Source organism: Notolepis coatsorum (genome assembly GCF_963971535.1).
Source record: "Notolepis coatsorum genome assembly, chromosome: 18".
NCBI classification, from domain to species: Eukaryota; Metazoa; Chordata; class Actinopteri; order Aulopiformes; family Paralepididae; genus Notolepis; species Notolepis coatsorum.
Genome location: NC_140182.1, coordinates 70,285,666 through 70,312,252, shown reverse-complemented (window position 1 = coordinate 70,312,252; position 26,587 = coordinate 70,285,666). Strand labels below are relative to the sequence as shown.

At 42.0% G+C, this 26,587-nt stretch overlaps 1 protein-coding gene across 1 annotated transcript in view; it reads left to right on the top strand.

Annotated features, from left to right (window-relative positions):
• Positions 1–6,900: 6,900 nt before the first annotated feature.
• The window catches only part of ano2a (anoctamin 2a), a gene marked incomplete at both ends in the record, with an annotated part of 102,621 nt that continues 82,934 nt past the window's right edge, over positions 6,901–26,587 (top strand). The window contains 2 exons of the mRNA XM_084335228.1: positions 6,901–7,035; positions 24,009–24,317. Of these exons, the coding sequence (XP_084191354.1) occupies positions 6,901–7,035; positions 24,009–24,317 (444 nt within the window). The remainder of the gene's footprint in view (positions 7,036–24,008; positions 24,318–26,587) is intronic.

Here is a 26,587-nt window from a genome sequence, read left to right as displayed (position 1 = left end):
GCTGACACCAGGCCACACACCGTTAGCTACTAGTAGTACTACAACAGCTAGTTGGCCAGTTTGGCTCCAGAGAGAGAGAGAGAGAGAGAAAGAGAGAGAGAGATGTCCACGGCGGGAATAGAATAGAGTTAATAGAATAGGTTAAAAACTCACCAAACGTCCAAGAGGATGGAGACAACCGCGTGGAGTTGACGAAGTTCATCTGCCAAACGACCATCCTCTTCATCTTGGCTGCATGCGCTGTCTCTAGGTTAGCTAACGCTAGTTAGCCTTTAGCTAAGCTAGCTACTAGCCGACATCATCATGGCTATATCCCGACTGCACCATGACAAGGCTCCGGCCATTTGTCCCGCCAGCGAGAGGCCTTTCGTCAACGTTCCTTGGTGACCGACCGACTGATAATGACCGACCTCTTCGTCTTGGCTGGCATAACTAAGCATAATAGTCAAAAGCTGCACGCGCGAAATAGTCAAACGCAGCTGACGCACGCCGGCGTACTACACATGATGTAAGTAACCACTCCCTTCGTTGAAACCAATAGTATGTCTGCTGCAGAGCCCCAGAGCTCCAATAGTGAGTATGTCTGCAGACCCAGGAACAAGTCAGACACATTCTACAAACGTGTCTAATGTGAAATATATAAGCATATAAGCAAAACTAGATTTTAGGTCTGTGATTAAAAAGGGCCTCGCAGGAAGGGGGGCCTCGCAAAAAAATAAATAAAATAAAAATAAAAAAAATAATAAATAAAAAAATTCCCGCGAGGCCCTGTGCGTCCGCACTGCTCGCACACCCCCTGAGGCGGCCCTGTGTGTGTGTGTGTGTGTGTGTGTGTGTGTGTGTGTGTGTGTGTGTGTGTGTGTGTGTGTGTGTGTGTGTGTGTGTGTGTGTGTGTGTGTGTGTGTGTGTGTGTGTGTGTGTGTGTGTAATAACAAGTATACTATAATCACAGGTGTATTATGGTGCAGTGCAGGGTCCATGTGTGTGGCTTGTGTCCAATAACAATAGTCTATACCTTTTGTGTGTGCGTGTGTTTAAGACTGTGGTCTTTGAGAATAAGAATGTTATAGTTCTTCTTTCTACACATGAATGAATGAATGAATGAATGAATGAATGAATGAATGAATGAATGAATGAATGAATGAATGAATGAATGAATTAATTAATGAATTCTCTCTCTCTCTCTCTCTCTCTCTCTCTCTCTCTCTCAAACACACATTCTCTCTCTCTCTGAGACAGGTCCATTGAAAACACAGCGTCAGTTTGATCTATGTGATCTTTCATATCTTAACAAATATTGTGATATATATTGACATCGGATCACAATATTTGGTTGAGATAAACAGACTTGCCGGTATGCCCTCAGCGCAGCCTGTGACCTGGGCCTGAGGGTTGACCCCATGACCTCTCTTTGCTTTATTCTCCACTTCCTCCTGGGTTCTGTGTTTGACCACAGACCGGGATTAACACCTGGTTAACTGTGTGTGTGTGGGTAGGGCATGTCTCTGTCTAAAGGGCTGGGCGATATGGCCTCTAAAGGATATCGCGATATATATCACGATATTTGGACATTTACTCTAAAGCACTTAAAAATGCTTGATTTAACTCTTTGATGCATACAGTCATGCCAATACGATGATTATAATAGTCCCTGCAACATATGTTTGCATTAAACCATGAAGATGCTTTAAAAAAAGTATTAAATTAAAAGTTTCTAAAAATGTACTAAGACATTGTCTCTACTGACATACTAATACTTTTAATTTTTTTTATTAAAAGTTTTATAATCTACTGTAAGACCATTTATATAAAAACTCTTGGGTGACTTTTGCACAGTACTGTTTTCTATCCACTTTAGCTAAAAACACACACACACACTTTATATATACACACTACTGTGAGACAATAATAATCACACACAAAGGGATAATGGCTGTATAATATTTCAGATAATGAAATTAAATGTTTATCATCAACTATCCCAGTTAGTATTTATATTGTAACGTGTGGCCACTTTAAATTATTGAGAGCGAGAGTAAGGCTGAGCCTGAATGTTCGAACGTTTGTTCGTTATGTTAACATTCGAATTCTAAATCAAAATTCGAATTTTTTATTTGTAATACATTTTTTATTTTTTATTTTTTTTATGTTTCTTTTATGTGTCTATTCATTCTGTTTGAACCAATGTGGTTTTTCTTCACAGTTGCAGATAAAGATTAGGCTACACTTATAATATATATAAAAAAAAAACGTTATATTCATTAAAGAAAGTTGATTTAATAAAAAAGAGACTAATTTAATCAGATTAATCACTTTATTCAAATTGAGGATTTAGTTTGAGGATATACAAACAAAAAATACAAAATGTGTAACTTTGAAATAAAAAAAAAAATATTAAAAACGAAGGTTCGAACGTTCGTTTGTAAAACCCTGACGAAGTTCGAATCCCAAAAACAGGCTTCGGGGACAGCCTTAAAGGAAAACTCCAACATTTTGGGAAATTAGCTTATTTAACATCTTCCCTGGAGTTAGACAAGAAGATACATACCTTTTTTGTCTCTGTGCGTGCATTTAGCTTTGGGAACAGTAGCTCCGTTAGCGTAGCTTAGCTTCATCACTGGAAGAGGAGGGGTGCAATAGCCTGACGTTCCCTACAGAGTCCTACAGTCACCAAATACACTCCAAATACAACTCCAAAACGTTCCTGTAAACATGTTGTGACCTGTGTATTTACCACGTGGAGAAATAAAAAATAATTTAATTCGACAATTACGTTTTCTATACTCGGAACTATTTTTTGCCGAACGACTCCTCTCTGCGCGCACTCAGTGATTTCTACGTGGAATCCGTGTTTGTTTGCATTCTCATTCATTCAAAGGATCCGAACCGATTGAAGTTTATGGATACCATGACATAAAATCCTCTTACCTTGACGATTAAAAGCCTCCCCAATTTAGAAAACAGTAATCCAATGGCTGGTATTGATAATATAATACTAACTACTGCACTCCAGGGAAGATGTTAAATAAGCTAATTTCCCAAAATGTTGGAGTTTTCCTTTAAGCGAGAGAGAGGTTCCTGAACTTCCTGCTTGCCGCAGGGCTGTATAACAGAATATAGGGAGGGCTGGAAATCTATTGTGCTCCCACTGTCCTGTGGAGGGCAGCAATACGCCTAGACGTGTAGTCCACCGGAAATATACAAGAAGAAGAAGAAGAAGAAGAAGAAGAAGGAGAAGGAGAGAGAGAGCGAGAGCGCGAGAGAGAGAGCGTTCTGATGCTCCGTAGCTAACCACACCAGGATTGCATTTTGTCAACACAGTTGGAAGCTGGAGGAAGCGATATAAAGAAACTAATTGCCAATAAATGTGAAGTTATCTTTGGACCTGTTGTCAAGCCTCATCAATATACCCCCCCCCCCCCCCCCCCCCCCCATTTCCCGACTAATGGAAATGGTATCGCGGAGTCATGTTAGTTAGATAGTTTAGCGTTAGCTGAGAAGCTAACAGCGGCTAACATTAGCCAGTTGCTCAATTCAATTCAATTGAAGGTCTGAGCTGGTCTGTGTCTAATGAAATGACAATTGCTCATCATTGAAGGTCCGCATTGGTCTGTGTCTATAATGAAATGAGAGGAAAACGCTGCGCTAAAGCAAGTCGGTCCGTGTTGATAGTTTGTTTTTAGCCGCGGCGGCTAACTGATGGCTAATACTCGATGTTCACGATATAGCAATTAATACATCTCGTAGAACAAGCCACAATACATCGAGTATACTCGATATATCGCCCAGCCCACTCTGCCTCATTACATGTTGCTGTGTATTTACATGTGTAGACCATCGCCCACAGCATCTGCGGTCTCTCCTGGAGTAGGGTATATCTGCAGAGCCACAGAGCCCAACGTCTGGGCGGGGCTTCGTGGCGTGGACAAGTATTGTGGCCTGGACAAGTCTTTGCACTACTGCGCATGCGGATGAGGGGGGGGGGGGGGCTCTCTCTCTCTCTCTCTCTCTCTCTCTCTCTCTCTCTCTCTCTCTCTCTCTCGTTTACGACATACACAACTTTCGTCTTGTTTATGTAACGGAGGTACCGCAGTATATCCGCAGTCACGGGTACAAGTAGTGACGTGGCTGTGGATGGTAAGCGGTACTGCAAGTAAACTCACTCCCCAGAGGCATCCAGACCCGGAAGCAAGCAGTGAATTCACTTCTTGCTTAGTGGTCTGTGATGCCGCCCGCGGCGCCGGCGTCCGGGGTTCAACTCCCACTCAGGGCGATCCCTTAACAGGGGTCGAATCGACTTTAAACACAACGCAGACAAGATCACACCGGCTACATGTGGTGCCGTTAGACCCGGATGCCCTGGGTGGTGTGAGTTTAGTGGGGTGAGTGTAACGGAGGTACCGCAGTATATCCACAGTCACGGGCACAAGTAGTGACGTGGCTGTGGATGGTAAGCGGTACTGCAAGTAAACTCACTCCCCAGAGGCATCCAGACCCGGAAGCAAGCAGTGAATTCACTTCTTGCTTAGTGATCTGTGATGCCGCCCGCGGCGCCGGCGTCCGGGGTTCAACTCCCACTCAGGGCGATCCCTTAACAGGGGTCGAATCGACTTTAAACACAACGCAGACAAGATCACACCGGCTACATGTACATCAGGGTCCCCCATTTTCAATTCATCATAACATGACATACAGATAGACAGTAATGTTACATCTAGACATTTATGACATACCAGATCTACAAATATACTAGACATTTATGACATACCAGATCTACAAATATACAGCACTGTTTGTGATACAAAAATAGTAGAGTATATATAGTAATAATAGAGTATATACATTTGAGGGGGAATAAACTGTACATTGGAAGAGGTCTACAAATATACAGCACTGTTTGTGATACAAAAATAGTAGAGTATATACATTAATTAACCTGGCACACAACATACTTGTTCACATGTCATTTTTCTTTCACTCTAAAGGAAATATGTCTCACATACAGTAGACCCCCCAGTACTTTGTGGAGACGAAGATGATGAGTACCAGTCTTCTCCTCAGCCATATAAAATCAGTTTTTCAATGCAGACCAGAGAAAGACGTTTGTCTTGTTTACATCAGGGTCCCCCATTTTCAATTCATATCGACATAGGGACATACAGGTATTTAGAACCGATACATGTGACATATACGGTATTCAAATATACAGTACTGTAAGTTGTTGAGCCACATTTTTTTTTTTTTTTTTTTTTTTTTTTTAATATTTTTTCCCCTCCATTTTCCTCCGATTTTCTCCCATCCCAATGTTAGTCGTTATGCCAATTCCCAATCCCCTTCCTGGTCGCTGCGCACTTACCCCCCACAGTCGGTCTGGGAGAGTGGAGGCTATCATGTGCTTCCTCCGACACACGTCCAGCCAATCAACCGCTTCTTTTCACCTGGCAGCGCGGATTCTCATTGAGAGGGCGTAGCGTGTGGAAGGATCACACTATCCCACTCAAGTCCTATCCGCGCTTAGCAGGCGCCCCGACCGAACTGTAGGAGTCGCTGTTTACAACGACCCGGACCCACCCCGCCAGCTTCTCCCACCCTCTAATACTGCCAATTGTATTAGTGTGAACGGCCAGCCAAGCTGGTGACAACCCCGGAGCTGTGAGCTGGATTCGAACAGGCGAATCTAGCCGCTCCGGGGTTTGGTGACGAACGCAATCTCCGTTACGCCACCTGACCGCCCTGAGCCACAGTTTCTAACCTGTAACATATTCCTCAAGAAAAGGCACAAGGGTAGATCAAGCAGAACACTGTCGTTGAAGTTGTGAAGAGAGAGCAAGCGAGAGAGCCCCCCCCCCCCCCCCCTCATCCGCATGCGCAGTAGTGCAAAGACTTGTCCAGGCCACAATACTTGTCCACGCCACGAAGCTCCGCCTCAAACCCGCCCACGCCACGAAGCCCCGCCCAGACGTTGGGCTCTGTGGCTCTGTGGATGCTTGCGTGTCTGCCAGGCACGCATATTGATATGTTGTTTTTGTTTTTACTTGTATCATGACGTGAAGTGACGCCTAATACTGCACTAAATGCTTCTTAGAAACATAGGTCTGAGAGGCTTATGTCTTCTTAAAGAGACTCCGCTGGGGATAATATTACATCATCTTACTCATTGGAAGTGTTAATCATACAGTGCTGTTTGTGACATTACCTTCTTAAACCCAAGAGACCATAGGGATTAGTTGAATCAGTGGGTTAAATTGCTGTTTATTTTCATTTTTTTATTATCTCAAAAAAAGAATCCCAATGTATAAATTGTCCCAACACTCTGTGAAAGGTGGAGCTTGGAGCATGAGCTTTGAACAGTGAAAACACTGTTGGTTGATTATCCATCTAATCTCATACACAGCCCCAAATATTGCATGAATAAACAGCCTTGCATAGATTATTTTGGTTTGAGAGTTACAAAGAGTTAGAGCAGATGTATTTCAGTATGTGGCGTAAAACTGGAGTTCTCTACAGAATGATTTCAAGTGTTGTACAAATATATTTCAGTTCAAGAACATGTATAAAGAAAGAACAATCAGACTTTATGAAGTTGATTGTGTAACAGCAGCTTTCCCTATGACTTTGTTTTTCTTCACAGATCATCTAAATATTGTTTTGAGTAAGGGGAAGGCAAAATAAGATTTTCTTCTCCATGCTCCTTTTCACTCATGGAATTTATTGTGAAATGATGCTGTTGTGCTTTTGTGGAGCTGTGCATTACCATGAACGGAACAAATAAAAAATTTATTAAACGAAAAGAGTTAAAAATTTGCTACTTTGTAATATTTTGTACATTCATAACTCTGCTCTGCCCTTCTCCTCACAGAGGGATGGAACGGAACAGAGCGTATACCCGTCATAAGAGCAATGAGTGAGTCTTCGTCCATTCACTCGGAGAAGCTCATGTCATTGGCCCACTCCATCTCTGGGCTGGGGCTAGATGCCGCCAATGGAGGCCTTCTCATCAACAACCCCCCAGACGGCAACGAGCCTCCTCCTCCGGTATGGACTCCTCTAGACTCCTCTACACACCTCTACACTCCTCTAGACTCCTCTAGACTCCTCTACACTCCTCTACACACCTCTACACTCCACTAGATCCCTCTACACTCCTCTACACACCTCTACACTCCACTAGATCCCTCTAGACTCCTCTAGACTCCTCTACACACCTCTACACTCCACTAGATCCCTCTAGACTCCTCTACACTCCTCTAGACTCCTCTACACACCTCTACACTCCTCTACACTCCTCTACACTCCTCTAGACTCCTCTACACTCCTCTACACACCTCTACACTCCTCTACACTCCTCTAGACTCCTCTACACTCCTCTACACACCTCTACACTCCTCTACACTCCTCTAGACTCCTCTACACACCTCTACACTCCTCTACACACCTCTACACTCCACTAGATCCCTCTAGACTCCTCTACACACCTCTACACTCCACTAGATCCCTCTAGACTCCTCTACACTCCTCTAGACCCCTCTACACACCTCTACACTCCACTAGATCCCTCTAGACTCCTCTACACACCTCTACACTCCTCTAGACTCCTCTAGACTCCTCTACACTCCTCTACCCTCCTCTACACTCCTCTAGACTCCTCTAGACTCCTCTACACTCATCTACACTCCTCTAGACTCCTCTACACACCTCTACACACCTCTACACTCCTCTAGACTCCTCTACACACCTCTACACTCATCTACACTCCTCTAGACTCCTCTACACACCTCTACACTCATCTACACTCCTCTAGACTCCTCTACACACCTCTACACTCCTCTAGACTCCTCTACACACCTCTACACTCATCTACACTCCTCTAGACTCCTCTACACACCTCTACACACCTCTACACTCCTCTAGACTCCTCTAGACTCCTCTACACTCCTCTAGACTCCTCTACACACCTCTACACTCCTCTACACTCCTCTAGACTCCTCTACACTCATCTACACTCCTCTAGACTCCTCTACACTCCTCTAGACTCCTCTAGACTCCTCTACACACCTCTACACTCCTCTAGACTCCTCTAGACTCCTCTACACTCCTCTACACACCTCTACACTCCTCTAGACTCCTCTAGACTCCTCTACACTCCTCTACACTCCTCTAGACTCCTCTACACACCTCTACACACCTCTACACACCCCTACACTCCTCTACACTCCTCTAGACTCCTCTAGACTCCTCTACACTCCTCTACACTCCTCTAGACTCCTCTACACACCTCTACACACCTCTACACTCCTCTAGACTCCTCTAGACTCCTCTACACTCCTCTAGACTCCTCTACACTCCTCTAGACTCCTCTACACTCATCTACACTCCTCTAGACTCCTCTACACTCCTCTAGACTCCTCTAGACTCCTCTACACACCTCTACACTCCTCTAGACTCCTCTAGACTCCTCTACACTCCTCTACACACCTCTACACTCCTCTAGACTCCTCTAGACTCCTCTACACTCCTCTACACTCCTCTAGACTCCTCTACACACCTCTACACACCTCTACACACCCCTACACTCCTCTAGACTCCTCTAGACTCCTCTACACTCCTCTACACTCCTCTAGACTCCTCTAGACTCCTCTACACACCTCTACACACCTCTACACTCCTCTAGACTCCTCTACACTCCTCTAGACTCCTCTACACACCTCTAGACTCCTCTACACTCCTCTACACTCCTCTAGACTCCTCTAGACTCCTCTACACACCTCTACACACCTCTACACTCCTCTAGACTCCTCTACACTCCTCTAGACTCCTCTACACTCCTCTAGACTCCTCTACACACCTCTACACACCTCTACACTCCTCTAGACTCCTCTACACTCCTCTAGACTCCTCTACACTCCTCTACACACCTCTACACTCCTCTAGACTCCTCTAGACTCCTCTACACTCATCTACACTCCTCTAGACTCCTCTACACACCTCTACACTCCTCTAGACTCCTCTAGACTCCTCTACACTCATCTACACTCCTCTAGACTCCTCTACACACCTATACACTCCTATACACTCCTCTTGACTCTATCTATCAATCAATCAATCAGATTTATTTATAGAGCACATTTAACATGACACATGTCAACCAAAGTGTTGTACAGAGGGTAGATACACATAGAGATACACATAGACAACATATAGACAACAATCACATCTCAGTTTTACGGGAGGACACACAGGCAAACACACAGGAAAACAGGGCATGAGTCAGTGAACGGGAAAGGCTAGTAGGTAGAAGTGGGTTTTGAGTCTAGATTTGAAGGCATCTATCGAGGGGCAAGCCTAATGGAGGTGAGGATGCTGTTCCACAGTTCAGGGGCTGCGACAACAAAGGCACAGCCCCCCCTGAGCTTAAGGTTAGACCTCCGGACTGTCAGGAGCCTCTGACCGGCTGACCTGAGGGACCTGGTGTTGGAATAGGGGGATAGGAGGTCTGAGATGTAGGAGGGGGGCTGACGGTAGGGATGGGTACCGAATTCTGTACTTTTGAGGTACCGAACCGAAACACGTCGGTACTACAGAGTATCGATTCAAGTGAGATACCAAAAGATAAAAAAATAAATCCCTTTTAATAAATTTTTTTTACCTTTTTTCTTTTCATGTCAACGTTCACACGCACAATATATGCTTAGCTAGGATTTGACTTGATTCAACAACAAAGCAGTCGGAGCAATGGCAAGCCAAAAACTGTCGAAATTGTAGTTATTTGTAGTTTGGATTTTTTTTTCACGACTGAGGTAGGTAAATTAAATTTCTTGAGACTAAAGTACCGAAAAAAGGTACCGTTGGGTACCGGTATCGATTCACAGGTACCGGTACCGTATCGGTTCAAATGTGAAAGGTACCCATCCCTAGCTGACGGGCTTTAAAAATGATTGTTACCTGTTACCTATCCACTTCGTGCCTAGTGGCACATAAGGCCTTCACAGAGCGTTTCCACTTCTCTCGGTCAGCTGCCATTGTTCTTGCTTCAGGCCATGAGCTAAAATGATTAGGAGAACCTTAACATTTATTCCTGTAGCGTACTGGAAGCCAATGAAGGGAGGCAACGACAGGGGTGATGTGGTCTCTCTTACGGGTTCCGGTCAACAGTCTGGCAGCTGCGTTTTGTACTAGCTGTAGGCGGGACAGGGAAGACTGGTTGATGCCTATATAGAGGGAGTTGCAGTAGTCTAATCTAGATGAAATGAAAGCATGGATAACTCTCTGAAGGTCTGCAGGGGAGAGAAGGGCTTTGAGCTTAGCAATGGTGCGTGTTACAATCAAGCCCAATTGACTTGCCCTAAGGCCTAGGCAGTCACAGGAAAATATGGCTTGTTTTCCCGGTAGGCCTTGATTGCAAAATGGTGGACACAGGAAGACGGACAAGTTCTACCAAAAATAACAATATTTATTTAATAACTAGCTAAAGAACAAAAAGAGTGGAGAGCTGGGTGCTCCAGCCTCCATGATTTAGGATATAATCAACAAAAAAAAAAAAACAAGCAGCAGCAAAACAGAGCAAATGCCAAAATGGTCACAAAAATGAGAGCACAAGTGAAGGAGCACTTCTGGTGAGAGACAAGACTCTGGAGAACTGTGATGAGCGACAGCTGCAGACTGCACTCTGGTCTGCTTACATAGGGCGTGGTGCCTCATCACCACATGATAAAAGTGGCCATTTTAGGCCATGTCCCCACGTATCTGGATCTTTAGCAAAACGCACATTTTCTTCCACGTTTGGGCCTTTCATCCACACATAAACGGTGTTTTCAGAAACATAAACGGAGATTTTCGAAAACGCATTTTAAAGTGAAGATTTTCCAAAATATCGGTTTAGTGGATCAATAGCCACTGTAAACGCTAGTGATGCACGATATATCGGCCACCGATATAATATCGGCCGATATGGCAATTTTTTTTACACATCGGTATCGGTCCGATATCAAGATAGGGCCGATATAATTTTTTTTGTTTGTTTTGGCCTTAAATAGTTTCAAAATATCAGTCATTTCTGAAAATAAGTTACAAAAGTAAAAAAAAATTATGCGTTTTGGAAAATAGCTCTTTATTTGATTATCATAAAAAAGTGTTTTCTATACAGAGATATCGACATCGGTAAATATCGGTATCGGCCAGAACAGCAATATTAATATCGGTTATCGGTATCGGCCACAATTTTCACATCGGTGCATCACTAGTAAACGCATAGTGATAAACGATGACGCCACAGCTCACTACGCATGCTCAGACTGTTGTTCTATCTATGGCAATAGGCGCCCGTAGCCTTGAAGCACATGCAGGTAATAAGATGGACAGTGCCTGGTGCTGAAATGACAGAGAAATAGCATGTAGTTTCTTCCCCCTCGAATGTATATATTTTCTTTTATTGATCTCTGCCTCTTAAGCAGTACTGTATATTTGTATATCTTGTATATCATAAATGTCTGGATGTAACAGTACTGTATATATCGACTCCAGTGCCGACAGATTCGGCCATCAGACGCTGCTTGCGTGTAATAGGGATGTATCTTCCTAGATTCTTCGCTTTTGTTTATTTATTAAGTTAATATAAAGCATGTTTAGAACGTTTTTGAGGTTGTTAAATACATGCTTTTGATTTATTTAAGTGGCGAGTGACGTCTTTTTCGTTGTCCGCTTTTCTGTCAATCGTCCTGTCCGCTCGGCACCGCTATGGTATTTGAGATATCGCGTATCGCCACCTACAGGCCCGGCATGCTTGTTGGAGCAATTTAAATGCGTTTATGTGTTTGTGTCTGGATCAAGTTATTTTTTTAAAACGGAGCATGAAAATATCCGTTTGGCAAAAGATCCAGATACGTGGGGACATGGCCTTAATTACTTAAGGAATTAATCCTTAATTAATTAAGGAAAAAAACAGTGTGTCAATCACAAACCACCAATTAATGACCACACTTAAACCACATTGTGAATATACACCACAGACAGTAAGTATTCCCTCCACCTAGTGAAAGTAACACATAACACCCCCACACCGAAATGTATGTTCTTCTCCCAACTGTTATAGCCCAAAGGAACCACCACCAAGAGAATGAACATAAATAAATAGGGGATACTTACTAACCTTACCTATCAAAAATTAAGCAACTACACATACTAAATATGTGTAGTGCCTGTACCGTGTTGAGTGTGAGTCCTGTTAAAGAGTCACACTCAACTGTACACAAAAAAATTGTGACCCATAAGTTGTTATGGGCCACTACCACTAAACTGATAGTGGGTCGGCCCCTGTTGAACACAACCTTTAACTTTGTCGAATGCTCCCCACTCTGGAACATTCGACAATGTCGTTTAAAACAAAAAACAATTCCCCGACTCTCGAGCAAGTGAGCCCACACGAAGATGTGTACTTCTGGACCCAGATGGAGTGGAGCTGGTGGAAACACCTGATGGAAAAAACATGCCTTCACCACTGAGATCAAACTTAAAAACTTGTCAAACTTAAATTGGGGATCAAAATGACACCTAGGTTCTTTACATAGGGCTTGACCAGGGAGGACAGGGTGGTGACAGCGTCTGGGGCACCGAAGAGGATTATTTCACATTTGTTTTCATTTAGTTGTAAAATGTTTTGTGCCATCCAACATTTAATGTCATCAAGGCAGGACATGAGATTGTTAAGTAAAGACTGGTTGTTGGGTTTCAGAGAGACATAAAGTGTGTCGTCAGCATAACAATGAAAGGAGATGTTGTGCTTCTGAATGATTGAACCAAGGGGTAGCATGTAAAGAGAGAACAGAATCGGGCCAAGGATGGACCCTTGCGGGACCCCACAGGAGAGGGAGGTTGAGGGGGAGAAGCAGTTGGCAATGTTGACAGCAAAGCTTCTATTTGGGAAACAGGAGGAGAACCATGCTAGTGCAGTGCCACTGACACCAACCCCATGTTGGAGACGATCTAGTAGAATGTTGTGATCAACAGTGTCGAAAGCTGCGCTGAGGTCAAGCAGCATTAAAACAGAGCAGTCACGATTGTCAGCGGCGAGGAGTAGGTATTTTGAAACTTTAAGGAGGGCTGATTCTGTGCTATGGCCAGTCCTAAACCCTGACTGAAATGTCTCCAGGATGCTGTTCGTGTGCAGGTAGGGAGACAACTCCTTTAGACTCACCTACACTCCTCTTGACTCCTCTACACTCCTCTACACTCCTATACACCTCTACACTCCTCTAAACTCCTCTAGACTCCTCTACCTCACCTCCTTTGGCTGTGTGGTGGAACCGGAGAGGTTAATCACGCGTGTGGTCAAATCTTCATGGTTGATACCGATTTATTGTTAAAACATGATATTTTAGGAGTTCAGTAGAGGACTTGACTTGACCCCTCATTCTGTGAGTCCACCTTTCTTTTATTTATTTTCAATTTTCAACCAACAAACAACAACATAACATCAACATCAATAATAACAACAATAACAAAAATAATAATAATAATAATAATAATAATAATAATAATAATAATAATAATAATAATAATAATAATAATAATAATAATAATAATAATAATAATAATAATAATAATAATAATAATAATAATAATAATAATAATAATAATAATAATAATAATGACAAGACTATGAGAAATAATAAATACCTACAGATCAAAACGTAACTAAATATACAAAATACAAAATACCAAATACAAATAAAAACATCACAAACACACAAAAAGACATTAGACATTAGACATTGGACATTTCCTCCCCCCCCCTCCTCCCAAGACCACCGGATCCCCCAGGACCAACACTCCGCCGCCGCGGCCCCAAATAAATAACATCCAGCAATGTCAGGGACCAGTTAATTACAGTGAGATTCTCAGGTTATTTCCAACTCATAGCGATAAGCTTCTTGGCTGCTGTAACGCCTGCCAGAATAATAATTTTCTGTTGTATGGATGTTGGTAGTAAAGATATATCATTTAGAAGTAATGTTGCTGCCGTGAGTGGAATCGATACACCACAGATGCCCCTGTGAGTTCACCTTTTAAGCTTTCTGGGAAAAAGGGGGGCTGGGGAGGGACGACCAGGTGAGGGGAGAGGAAAGGAGGATACATACAGGGTGGGGGGGGGGGGGGTGAATGAATGAATGAATGAATGAATGGATGAATGAATGAATGAATGAATGAATGACAACTTTATTTAACAGATTGCAGAATGGGTACAATACAGTACGGCTCAATACACACAATTGTTAAGGGGATGCAGACCAGAGAAAGACGTTTGTCTTGTTCAGGGTCCCCCATTTTCAATTCATAGGTGTGAACAAAAGGCCTTGAAAGGAACTTCCACAGCTGGAAACATAGAAGAGTTTCATTCCAAAATAAGATATCCACCCTTTGAGTAAAGCCTTTACAACAGATTAATTGAAAGTGGAATGCCGCTCATTTTAAACAGTTCACAAATATTTTTGTCCTGTGCCCCGGGATAGTTGAGTCAATATTTGTGAAAGTGCACCACTCTCTCCTGAAGCTTGAAGTCAGAGAGAGAACCCTCATGTTTGTGACGGGATGGCTGCTTGGACCGTTGACTTTGTGGGTCCATAAAATGTTTACATAAGCAGTTACATCCAAACGAGGTTGACATTCTGCTTCAGATCTTTTAGCAACGTGGATATACACCTAATTTGGGTATTAAAAAACAAACATTCACATTTTATGGTTCCACAAATTCAGTGCCCCATTTATTGTATATTGAGTAGACTGCAGGTGTCATTACACATTTGAGGATTCTCTCTCTCTCTGATTTCTAGATTTAGGAGAGAGTGGTGCATCTTCACATTCACTGAACTGTTCTGGGGCGCAGGAATAACTTGTACACACACACACATATATATATATATATATTAGGGATGCTCGATATTGGCTTTTTTACCGATACCGATATACCGATATTGTCCAACTCTTAATTTCCGATACCGATATCAACCGATATCAACCGATACCGATATATGCAGGGTTTCTCCCCCCCCAAAATTGGAATAATTTCAGGTAATTAACATTACATATATCTTGTTGTGGAATTAACACAACATTATGCATACTTTTGACAATAAATTAAATCAGAATTTGTTCTTACTTGCTTGCCTGGGTAAATAAAGGTTATATAAATTTTTTTTTAAACCGATACCGATATTTTCCGATATCACATTTTAATGCCGATATCAGCCGATAATATCGGTAGGCTGATAATATCGGCCATCCCTTATATATATATATATATATATATATATATATATATATATATATATATATATATATATATATATATATATATATATATATATATATATATATGTGGGCATAGATTTTTTTTTTTAATCTAGATTAATCTATCTGCAATCCTGGATTTAATCTAGATTAATCTAGATTAAAATGGCTAAAAAAAAAAGATAAAATCTGCCGAAGGCATTCAAAATATGTGTGGTCTACCCAAATAATGACCAGAAGTAAGTCCTTACTTTTTCTTTCCTCCTTATGTTTCTCAGGCCAGGTGGCCCATTACACCATGAGCCCATCTCCCGTTTCCAAAATGCATTGCAGACTGTTTGAAAAAGCTGTTTTGCTATGATAATTGGTAATGAAATATCAAAATTATGTTCAATAAGATGTACTTGTGTTTTGGGGCAGCTACGTGGCGCTCCCCAAAACCCTCACCATTTATGTTATTAACCCCTTAGCCTACATTGTACCCGTTCTTCTAGCAGTTGCATTCCTCACTCTTCTAGAACGAAAAGTCCTTGGTTACATACAACTGCGGAAGGACCCCAACATCGTCGGCCCCTACGGACTCCTCCAACCAATCGCCGACGGCCTAAAACTTTTTATTAAAGAACCCGTACGCCCATCCACATCTTCCCCCTTCTTATTTTTAGCCACCCCCATACTAGCTCTAACACTCGCCCTGACCCTCTGAGCCCCCTTGCCCCTCCCACACTCCGTCACAGATATAAACCTCGGCGTCCTGTTTGTTCTAGCCCTCTCCAGCCTAGCAGTCTACTCGATCCTTGGCTCAGGATGAGCATCTAACTCCAAATATGCCCTCATCGGCGCCCTTCGGGCCGTCGCCCAAACCATCTCATACGAAGTTAGCCTGGGCCTCATTCTCTTAAGCCTTATTTTACTCACAGGAGGATTTACCCTTCAAACCTTTAACATCGCCCAAGAAAGCATCTGACTTATCGCCCCAGCTTGACCCCTAGCAGCCATATGATATATTTCGACCCTCGCCGAAACTAATCGCGCCCCCTTTGACCTCACAGAAGGAGAATCAGAGCTGGTATCAGGATTTAATGTAGAATATGCAGGAGGCCCATTCGCCCTATTTTTTCTCGCAGAATACGCCAACATCTTACTAATAAACACCCTCTCTGCTATTATCTTTCTAGGCGCCTCACACATACCCGCATTACCCGAACTCACAGCCATCAACCTAATAACAAAAGCAGCCCTCCTTTCAGTAATGTTTTTATGAGTTCGAGCCTCATACCCCCGATTCCGATACGATCAGCTAATACACCTAGTTTGAAAAAACTTCCTGCCCCTTACCCTCGCCTTTGTAGTATGACACCTCGCCTTACCCATCGCACTCGCAAGCCTACCACCACAACTATAAAACACGGAACTGTGCCCGAAGGCTAAGGACCACTTTGATAGAGTGACACACGGAGGTTCAAGTCCTCCCGGTTCCTTAGAAAGTAGGGGTTCGAACCCAAACTGAAGAGATCAAAACTCTTAGTGCTCCCACTACACCACTTCCTAGCAAGATCAGCTAAACAAGCTTTTGGGTTCATACCCCAGCAATATGAACATCGCAATGAATGCTGCAGACTAGGCTCGAACAGGATGCCTCCTGTTCGAGCCCCGCTCTCCACATTGCTTTCAGTTTAGCTGGTCGTCCACAGTAATACACATTGGCCGTATTACGGGGAGGGAAACTGAAGGGTGGGGATCGGGCGTTGTGGACAGTGACTCCTACAGGTCGGTTGGTGCGCCTGCGCAGTAGAATCAAGAAGAGACGGGGGCGGGGCCCCTCCAAAGCCCAGACCCCCGACACTGAAAGATCAAGCCGCGCAGGTGAAAAGATGCGACGGCTGTTACCTCGAGTATCGGAGGGGACTCGTGCTATGTATGACTTAGTCCACATTGCAGCCGGCTTGTGGGAGGCAAGAAACAACGTTCAAAGACAGGGGAGGGTTGAATTGGACGATATGAAAATTGGGATGGGAGAAAAATAGAAAAAATGGGAGAAAAAGTGGATAAAAAAAAAATATGTACTTGTGTTTAATAAGTTGTTTTATTCAGAAGTTAACACAAATAAATAATATTACCAGTACAGTACAGTATCTAGCACACTCTCAGGAGCAAAACAGAAAGAAGCATTTCAAACTTGAACTATGTGACATGGCTTGACTCAATCAGTCCAATCTCTATTTCTCCTTCTTCCACCAGTCACTCAGGCAGACCAGCTTGTTTTATGTAGCGGTGTCTACTTATAGTGCCTATAATATTTTTCCCGTTGGGTGCCAGACAGGGCCAAACCCTGCCAATGCAAATCAACTGCTCCAGTGGAGTTGCTCAGTGGCAAATGGTGTCAACTGTGGTTGTACTGGGCAGCTCCCAGGTGTGAATGGAACTGTGTGAATGTGAAGCAGGGCATTCCTGAAAAAGAGCATCTGTGCTCAGCAAACCTACCCTGGGTAAATAAAGGTAAAAAAGAAAAAAAAGAAAAAGAAAAAAGTTTTTTTTTAGATTAACTGCGTCAATTATGCTGTTAACGGCCCAGCTCTAATATATATATATTTATTACATGGCGTTTTCACATTCGCCGAAATGCTTGCTTGTGATTGGTCAACAGCCCCCCGACTGCGGTCATTATTTTTCAATAATGACCGCAGATTTTTCAATAATGACCGCAGAGCGCAGCTGTTCGCAATCAAGCCCACTGACACACTGTTTCAGTGCAATTAGACACTGCCGTGCCGGCGATGACAGGGGGCGGAGCGACGAGCGGAGGCAGAACACAGCGGAGCCAGAACACAGAGGCTGCCCGCGATAATAATAATCACTTTATTTGGGCTGACAGAGCCACAGAACAACTGCGATTTGTCAAATGAATTAGGTATATTGTTAGTAAGTTAGCCATGTAATAAGCGGGATAATGTATAGCCTACTCGGTCATTGTCGCAAAATAATTGACCTTCACTACGTTTAAAACACCTCGGCGCGGCGCCTCGGTATTTTAAACTCCGTGTCGGTCAATTATTTTGCGACAATGACCTCGTAGGCATACATTATCCCTTACATATTGTGACAGATCTCCTCCCCCCTCCTTGGGCTACGTGAAGGAAAGGAGATATATCCATCACTTAGGTAGATGATTAGGACTGATGTAGCACACCTGCACAGCATTTAGGCACATCCACCTCACACGCACACACACACTAGCTGATTAGTGCTGATATAGTACACCTGCACATAATTAGTAGAGACACACCCCACAAGCATCTCACACAGTACATTAACCCGAGAGGAACATAGTTTAGTTGAGCGGAGTTTGGTGTTGGAGTATTGGAGTAGAGAGAGTGATAGTATTGTTCAGAGTTGCGACAGTGAGAGGAAGTAGAGGAGAGGAGATAGCGCGATATAGGTGTTCTTTGTTGACAACCCCTGGAGCGGCTGAGATCCACCCCTGTGTACTGACCTTGTTTGGACTGGACGACGACCCTGGACCGTGAACAATGCCTCTTTCTGTCGGCGAGCCTGTTTTGTGTTATTGACCCCGGAACGGAACCAGACCATTCTATTGCTTTATCCTCCTGGTTTTTTCGCCTAATCAATAAATACTTGTATTGATTGATATTGCTCTTGTGTGGACCTTCGCATTTGTTTGTATTTGAACCATGGCAAACCTGCATCCTATCAGGTTCATCACAATATATATATATATATATATATATATATATATATATATATATATATATATATATATATATATATATATATATATATATATATATATATATATATATATATATATATATATATATATATATTGTGATGAACCTGATAGGATATATATAAACTAAAAGGAGAATACCTTCAAGGGAAAGAAGGGACCACACACTCCACAGGACTGGTTTTTGCTTTTTTATTGTTGCACAACGCGTTTCGCTATCGCTTCCTCAGGTGCTATGCAGCAGGTGTCAATGATCATCATTATGTACAGCATACTCCACCCCACATCGTAACACATCAAGCCCATTGGCTACTCAATTATCACATTTAATTTGATCATTTTGCAGGATGTAATGCATATAACTCTTATGTATAAAAATGATGCATAGAGACCACATATATACACAGTCATTTTTGAAAATTATATATAATACAATATGAGAGAAGTGACAAATCGTAACACATCAAGCCCATTGGCTACTCAATTATCACATTTAAATTTTATCATTTTGCAGGATACATATCACTCTTATGTATAGGAATGATGCCTAGAGACCACATACATACACATAGACTCATTTTTGAAAATTATATATAATAAAACAATATGAGAGAAGTGACAAATACCTAGGTCATTAGACCTGATAAACAGTTTAAAACAGACTTAAAACCACACCCATATAGGTTACACAGAACGGATAGTGGTTACAAAAATGGATTCAGCTCGAGGGATTCATTTAGACCATGGGGTTCTACAGAATTCAGAGTAAAAATCCAGTACGCTTCCCTTTGTAAGAGAAGTTTTATTATATCAATTCACCGCCCCTGGGTGGTAGGGTGACTCTTTCGATTCCAATGAACCTTAGAGAGGCTGTGGATCCATGATCTCTCTCCTTATAGTGTCTCGCAATGGCATAATCCATATTGTTGTTCCTAATAGCTGCCTTGTGTTCTGCTATTCGCACCTTCAAATTTCGTTTTGTTTGTCCAACATAGACCTTACCACAGGGGCATTTCAGCATGTATATCACATGAGTGGTGTTGCAATTAATAAGGTCCCTTATTTTATATTCCTGCCCAGACTGTGGATGGTAGAAAACCTTTGTTTTCATGGTGTTTGAACAATGGGTACATCGACCACATGGATGGTTACCACACAGCTCTGTTAGCCAGTTAGAGTGACTTACTACAGGGGATTTATACATAGAATTGACGACAGCGTCCCTTATGTTTTTTCCCCCTTTAAAACAAAATCTTGGTGGTAATGAAGAAATGTTTTTTAAAAGAGGGTCACATTTGAGTATGTTCCAGTGTTTGTAAATAATGTTTTTAACAACTTGAGATGAAGTACTATATTCTGAAACGAATGTGACTCTGTTACCAGGGGTGTCTCTTTTGTCAGATTCCAAAATGGTTTCCCTCTGTACATGTTTTGTCTTATTTCTGGCTGTATGCACCACTGATGCCTTGTATCCCCTCTGTTCAAATCTGTTACTCATTTCATCTGCCTTTTTTCTAGGTCTGTGGGATCACTACAGATACGTTTAAGGCGCAGGAATTGTCCTTATGGGATATTCTCTACCATACGTCTCGGGTGATGACTCTGTGCATGTAAAATAGTGTTGCGGTCTGTTGGTTTACGAAAAATAGTAGTGTTCAGGTTTCCCTCATTATCTGTTGATATCCGTAAGTCTAGGAAATCAATATGTTCTCTGCTGTGTACCATCGTGAATTTTAAAGTGTGATGTGTACCATTGATATACTCCCTGAACTGGAATAACTCATCTTTCCGAGCCAACAAACACCATGAGAATGTCATCTATGTACCTTTTCCAAAAAATTACATTTTTCAAGAGGGGCGAGGCATCTTGGTTGTGGATAAACTGGGATTCCCAGTGGCCCATAAATAGGTTGGCGTAATTAGGTGCGAATGCAGAACCCATGGCAGTACCCTGGATTTGAATGTACCATTTATCATCAAGCATGAAGTAATTAGATTTCAAAATAAAATTCGTCAAGCTGAGTAAAAAATCAGAGAAGACTTCATCATTTGTACCCAGAAAAAATGACATGGCCGCCAGGCCGTCCTCATGTGGAATATTAGTATAAAGACTCTCTACATCAAAGGATACTAGATATGCATTTTGTGGGATGGAAGTCTTTAACGACTTCAACACATCCCTAGTATCTGCAAGGTATGAAGGTAATGTCTTTACAATATCTTTGATAAAATAGTCTACAAATTGACTTAGAGGTTCTGATAAGGAATTGTTTCCTGAGACTATGGGGCGTCCTGGCGGGTTTGTCAATTTTTTATGAATTTTAGGTAATAGATAAAAAACAGGTGTGACAGGGAATTCAACTTTTAGGAACTCATATTGTTTTTTTGTGATGTTCTTACTCTTAAGTGCATCATCTATTCTAGTATCTTATCTCTGTCTGTCATTAACTGTTCAACAGGGTTGTGAAGAAGAGACTTGTAAAATGCAGTATTGCTAAGTTACTGTGTGGCTTCATACATGTAATCTTTAACATTTTGTATTACAATAGAGCCACCCTTATCTGCCGGCTTGATAATAATTTTGTCATTTTTTCTCAATTCGTTTAGAGCTCTTCTTTCAACCTCCGTTACATTTTGATGCTTGATTGTCTTGTCTGATGATTTCACAAATGTCTGGATGTCTTGCTCAACTAGTAGATATAGTCTGATCAGTATTTCTAAAAAGGTGTTTAAGGTCTGAAAAATATTTAAGGTCTGAAAAATATTGTAGCAGTCCACTTTCAATTTAAAGACATTCACCTTATTTGTTGGAACAAATGATAGACCTTTACCTAATACCGATTGTTGGGCTGGGGTGAGGGGACAGTCCGAGATGTTAATCACGGCCTGTTGCTCCTGCTCCTGGTGACGACAGATGGCGGGTCGATGTCTTTTCTTCCCCCGCCTCGTCCTCTTCCCCTGGTCCCTCTTCGTTGGTTGTTGTGTCGTGAGCCGTACCGTGGACGTGCGTCTAAAAAACGCGCATCCTGGGAATGGGTCGAGTCACTTGACAGGGCAGGATCAGACTCCTCGGTTGTGTAGTTTCCTCGGTTCCCTTCGTTGCGTGGGAATCGCTCCCTCTAGCGTGAGGCCGCTGGACGTCGTTCTTTCCACGCCGGTTGTTGCCACTTGTAGAAATCCCCTGTAGTAAGTCACTCTAACTGGCTAACAGAGCTGTGTGGTAACCATCCATGTGGTCGATGTACCCATTGTTCAAACACCATGAAAACAAAGGTTTTCTACCATCCACAGTCTGGGCAGGAATATAAAATAAGGGACCTTATTAATTGCAACACCACTCATGTGATATACATGCTGAAATGCCCATGTGGTAAGGTCTATGTTGGACAAACAAAACGAAATTTGAAGGTGCGAATAGCAGAACACAAGGCAGCCATTAGGAACAACAATATGGATTATGCCATTGCGAGACACTATAAGGAGAGAGATCATGGATCCACAGCCTCTCTAAGGTTCATTGGAATAGAAAGAGTCACCCTACCACCCAGGGGCGGTGATATAATAAAACTTCTCTTACTCTGAATTCTGTAGAACCCCATGGTCTAAATGAATCCCTCGAGCTGAATCCATTTTTGTAACCACTATCCGTTCTGTGTAACCTGTGTGGTTTTAAGTCTGTTTTAAACTGTTTATCAGGTCTAATGACCTAGGTATTTGTCACTTCTCTCATATTGTTTTATTATATATAATTTTCAAAAATGAGTCTATGTGTATGTATGTGGTCTCTAGGCATCATTCCTATACATAAGAGTGATATGTATCCAGCAAAATGATAAAATTTAAATGTGATAATTGAGTAGCCAATGGGCTTGATGTGTTACGATTTGTCACTTCTCTCATATTGTATTATATATAATTTTCAAAAATGACTGTGTATATATGTGGTCTCTATGCATCATTTTTATACATAAGAGTTATATGCATTACATCCTGCAAAATGATCAAATTAAATGTGATAATTGAGTAGCCAATGGGCTTGATGTGTTACGATGTGGGGTGGAGTATGCTGTACATAATGATGATCATTGACACCTGCTGCATAGCACCTGAGGAAGCGATAGCGAAACGCGTTGTGCAACAATAAAAAAGCAAAAACCAGTCCTGTGGAGTGTGTGGTCCCTTCTTTCCCTTGAAGGTATTCTCCTTTTAGTTTATATATCTCTCTTGCGCTGACCTGCACCTCCAGTCGGGGTCCAACCAGATGTGCACGAGTCTTATTTAGTTTAATATATATATATATATATATATATATATATATATATATATATATATATATATATATATATATATATATATATATATATATATATATACGGTAAGAATACATATATATGCAGTAGGGCTGACCCCTATTAATCGATTAGTCGACTAATCGGTCGAAAGGAGCCGTAGTCGACTGGCCAACCTCTTAGTCGAATATAATAAAAAAAAATTAATAATAATAATAATAATATATATATATATTTTTTTATCATTCTTTCCAAAAGAAAAGAGGCATAGAAGCGTGGCTAACGCTAATGGCACGCATACCAGAGGCTACAGTAACTGCCTACAAAAACAGGCACAGGCACTGAAAGAGGATTTCACCCATCTAATGAACACACTAGACTAGACAAATATCAAGATGTATCCATCAGTGGACCAATTGCATGCTTTTGCAGAGGACAAGAAGCCTTCAGTCGACTCCTTCAGACATTAAGCACCCCCCACAGCCCAAATGGAATGATACAAATTTTTTTTTTTTTTTTAAATGTTATACTTTTTTTTTTTTTTTTTTTTTTTGTCGACCAATAGTCGACTAACGGCACATTTTGGCCAATCCTAGTCGACCATCCAAATCCTTAGTCGGGGACAGCCCTAATATACAGTATATGCAGCATTATTGTACATTAAACAGATGTGTGTGTGTTTTCCGTAGGAGTCTGGCATAGAGATAGGCCCGGGGCTGTATTTCTCTGACGGCCGGAGGAAGGTGGACTACGTCTTATGCTACAAAAACAAGAGAAGACGGAGCTCCGTCAACCCGCGCCACTCCATCGTGTCCAATGGAGGCATACCGACACAGCTGACGGCCCGGCGGGACACACAGACGGAGTTCGGGGACCCGGGGGCATTGCTGGGGGATCCGGAGGAGTCCAAACTGTCAGACGAGGAGAAGGCAGTAATGAGGGAGGAGTTCGAAGCCGGACTGTTGGAATCCGGGCTGCAGATAGAAAGAGATAATGAGGTTGGTGTTGCCTTCGCCTGTGTGAAGTATGTGACCTCTGTAGTTTCCTGTATGATGCATACAATCTATTTGTGATGGTGGAGCAGCCCAGGCCCACTGATGACTGTTCCTTTAACCTCCTGAACTGATCCATTTCAGATTCAGATTCAGATACAATTATTGTCACAGCTTTTCTAAATGTACATCCATTCAGAAGAATGTGAGATGCTTGTTTATCCCGGCTTCTCAACCGTAGTCGATTTGTAGATAACAATATAAAACGATCTATACAAACTATACAAAACAAGGTAAAATCAGTCGATAAAAAAGAAATCTACAGTGTAAATAGTAGCAGATTGTGTGTAATAAGTGTGCTTGTGTGGTGTGTACGTCACTTAAGGTGCTTTTGTGTGTCTGCTCATGTGATACATTAGTCTATCCGTCAGTAGTCTGTTTGCCTGGTGGAAGTAGCTGTTCAGTGTTCTCTTGGATGTGGACCTGAGACTGTAGTAGCTGTTCAGTGTTCTCTTGGATGTGGACCTGAGACTGTAGTAGCTGTTCAGTGTTCTCTTGGATGTGGACCTGAGACTGTAGTAGCTGTTCAGTGTTCTCTCGGATGTGGACCTGAGACTGTGGTACCGTCTGCCAGACGGCATGAGCTCAAACAGTTTTTGGTTTGGGTGGCTGGGGTCTTTCAGGGTCCCGTGTGCCTTGCTGACGCACCGCTCAGTGAATATACAAATATTTCAGAAATTCAATAGCCTACAGGTGTGCCTATGACTTTTCTGTTGGTCTCTGACACATTAGGATGTGAGATTTACAACATGTTTGGTTCTGCTTATGAGATGGTCAGGCAAGAATAAAAACAGATAAAAGAAGCAGGATGACTTCATGGTCAAATTAAACCCACTTGTTCTTATGCTAGATAACCCATGGGCTAAGATGAGATATACTTTTTCTTATCCCCTTGGGGAGATTCGGGTGTCATAGCAGCATGGGGGAGGGGAGGTACAGGTATGGGCAGGGTAATAGTAGAAGGACATAAATATAGGCAATTAGATCTGAATATAAAAATATGAGTGTAAACAATATAATTAACTCTGAATATAGAAATATGAGAAAAATAAACAGTGTAAACAAAGATAAGGGTCTGTATGCCCTATCAGTTATATTATACGTTACACTAAATATAGGCAATAAAGAATTTTTTATCTGAATATATATATATATACTATGAGTACGAGTAAAAGTGAACAGTATACACAAGGTACCCCAGCTGGCATGATTAGCCTGGCACTAACCAGACTCTCTCGCTGACAAAAGATGACAGATTCTGGTGAATGTTCACTCTTGGCTGATTGAACCGGTTGGTTTGGCCTGTCGTTTATTTCCTGAAAAATGCTAAACACATTTCTGGTTACCACTACATTTAAAATGACCACTCTTTAAATCATTGCAAGTGGGAAACATCATTTTACATTATGTCACTATGACTATTAGTCACCTAAGAATGTCTTTGGTTAAGGAGGCCTAGTTTCGTTGATGTAACTTACAGAGCAGGTCCACTGTGTTTCGTTTGTGCAGCAATAAAAAAAAAAAAAAAAAAATGTATTAGTCCCGTAATGACTGCCACGCTGTTTATCCATCTTTACTCCCTGGCGCCAGCGTTATTGACCATTTTCACGATGTTTGCTGACCCATCGTATATTCTATATTATAGCTATGGAGACAATAGTATGGCTCATTTGACAGGCACTATTTATACTCCCAACAGGGACGAAACAGTTTATTTCTACATGCCTTCGTTTGTGCGCTATACCACGCAAAAATTGCCCCGTTTGACAATAAATCCAGGCTGGTTTTCTAGATTGTGAGATGTAGTGTTTTTTTTTGCGCATATGCGCAAATCTCACGGCTGCTCGCCTGAAACCTATATTATTGCCAGGTCAAAGGTAAACACGGCCATGTTTCTTCACAAAGCCATCGGGGGGGGGGGGGGGGGCGTTTCTGATGCTGTGATCATTACAAAAGCATGTTTTACTATGGGGTTTGGTAAAATAGACGTAAAAAATAGACAGATACTGTAGTGATTCATCATAGTATTTCTGTTGTGCTCATGTAATGGAATATTATAGAAATACTACTATAGTACTCCTACTGTGGTTTTACCATAAAAATGCAACTTTTCTATAATAATTGGTGCCTGCGGAGAAAAAACTACAACAGTTTTGCTAGTTAATTTTCACATGGGATTAGCCTGATTAGAGCACCCGCAGCGAGTCAACACTTTG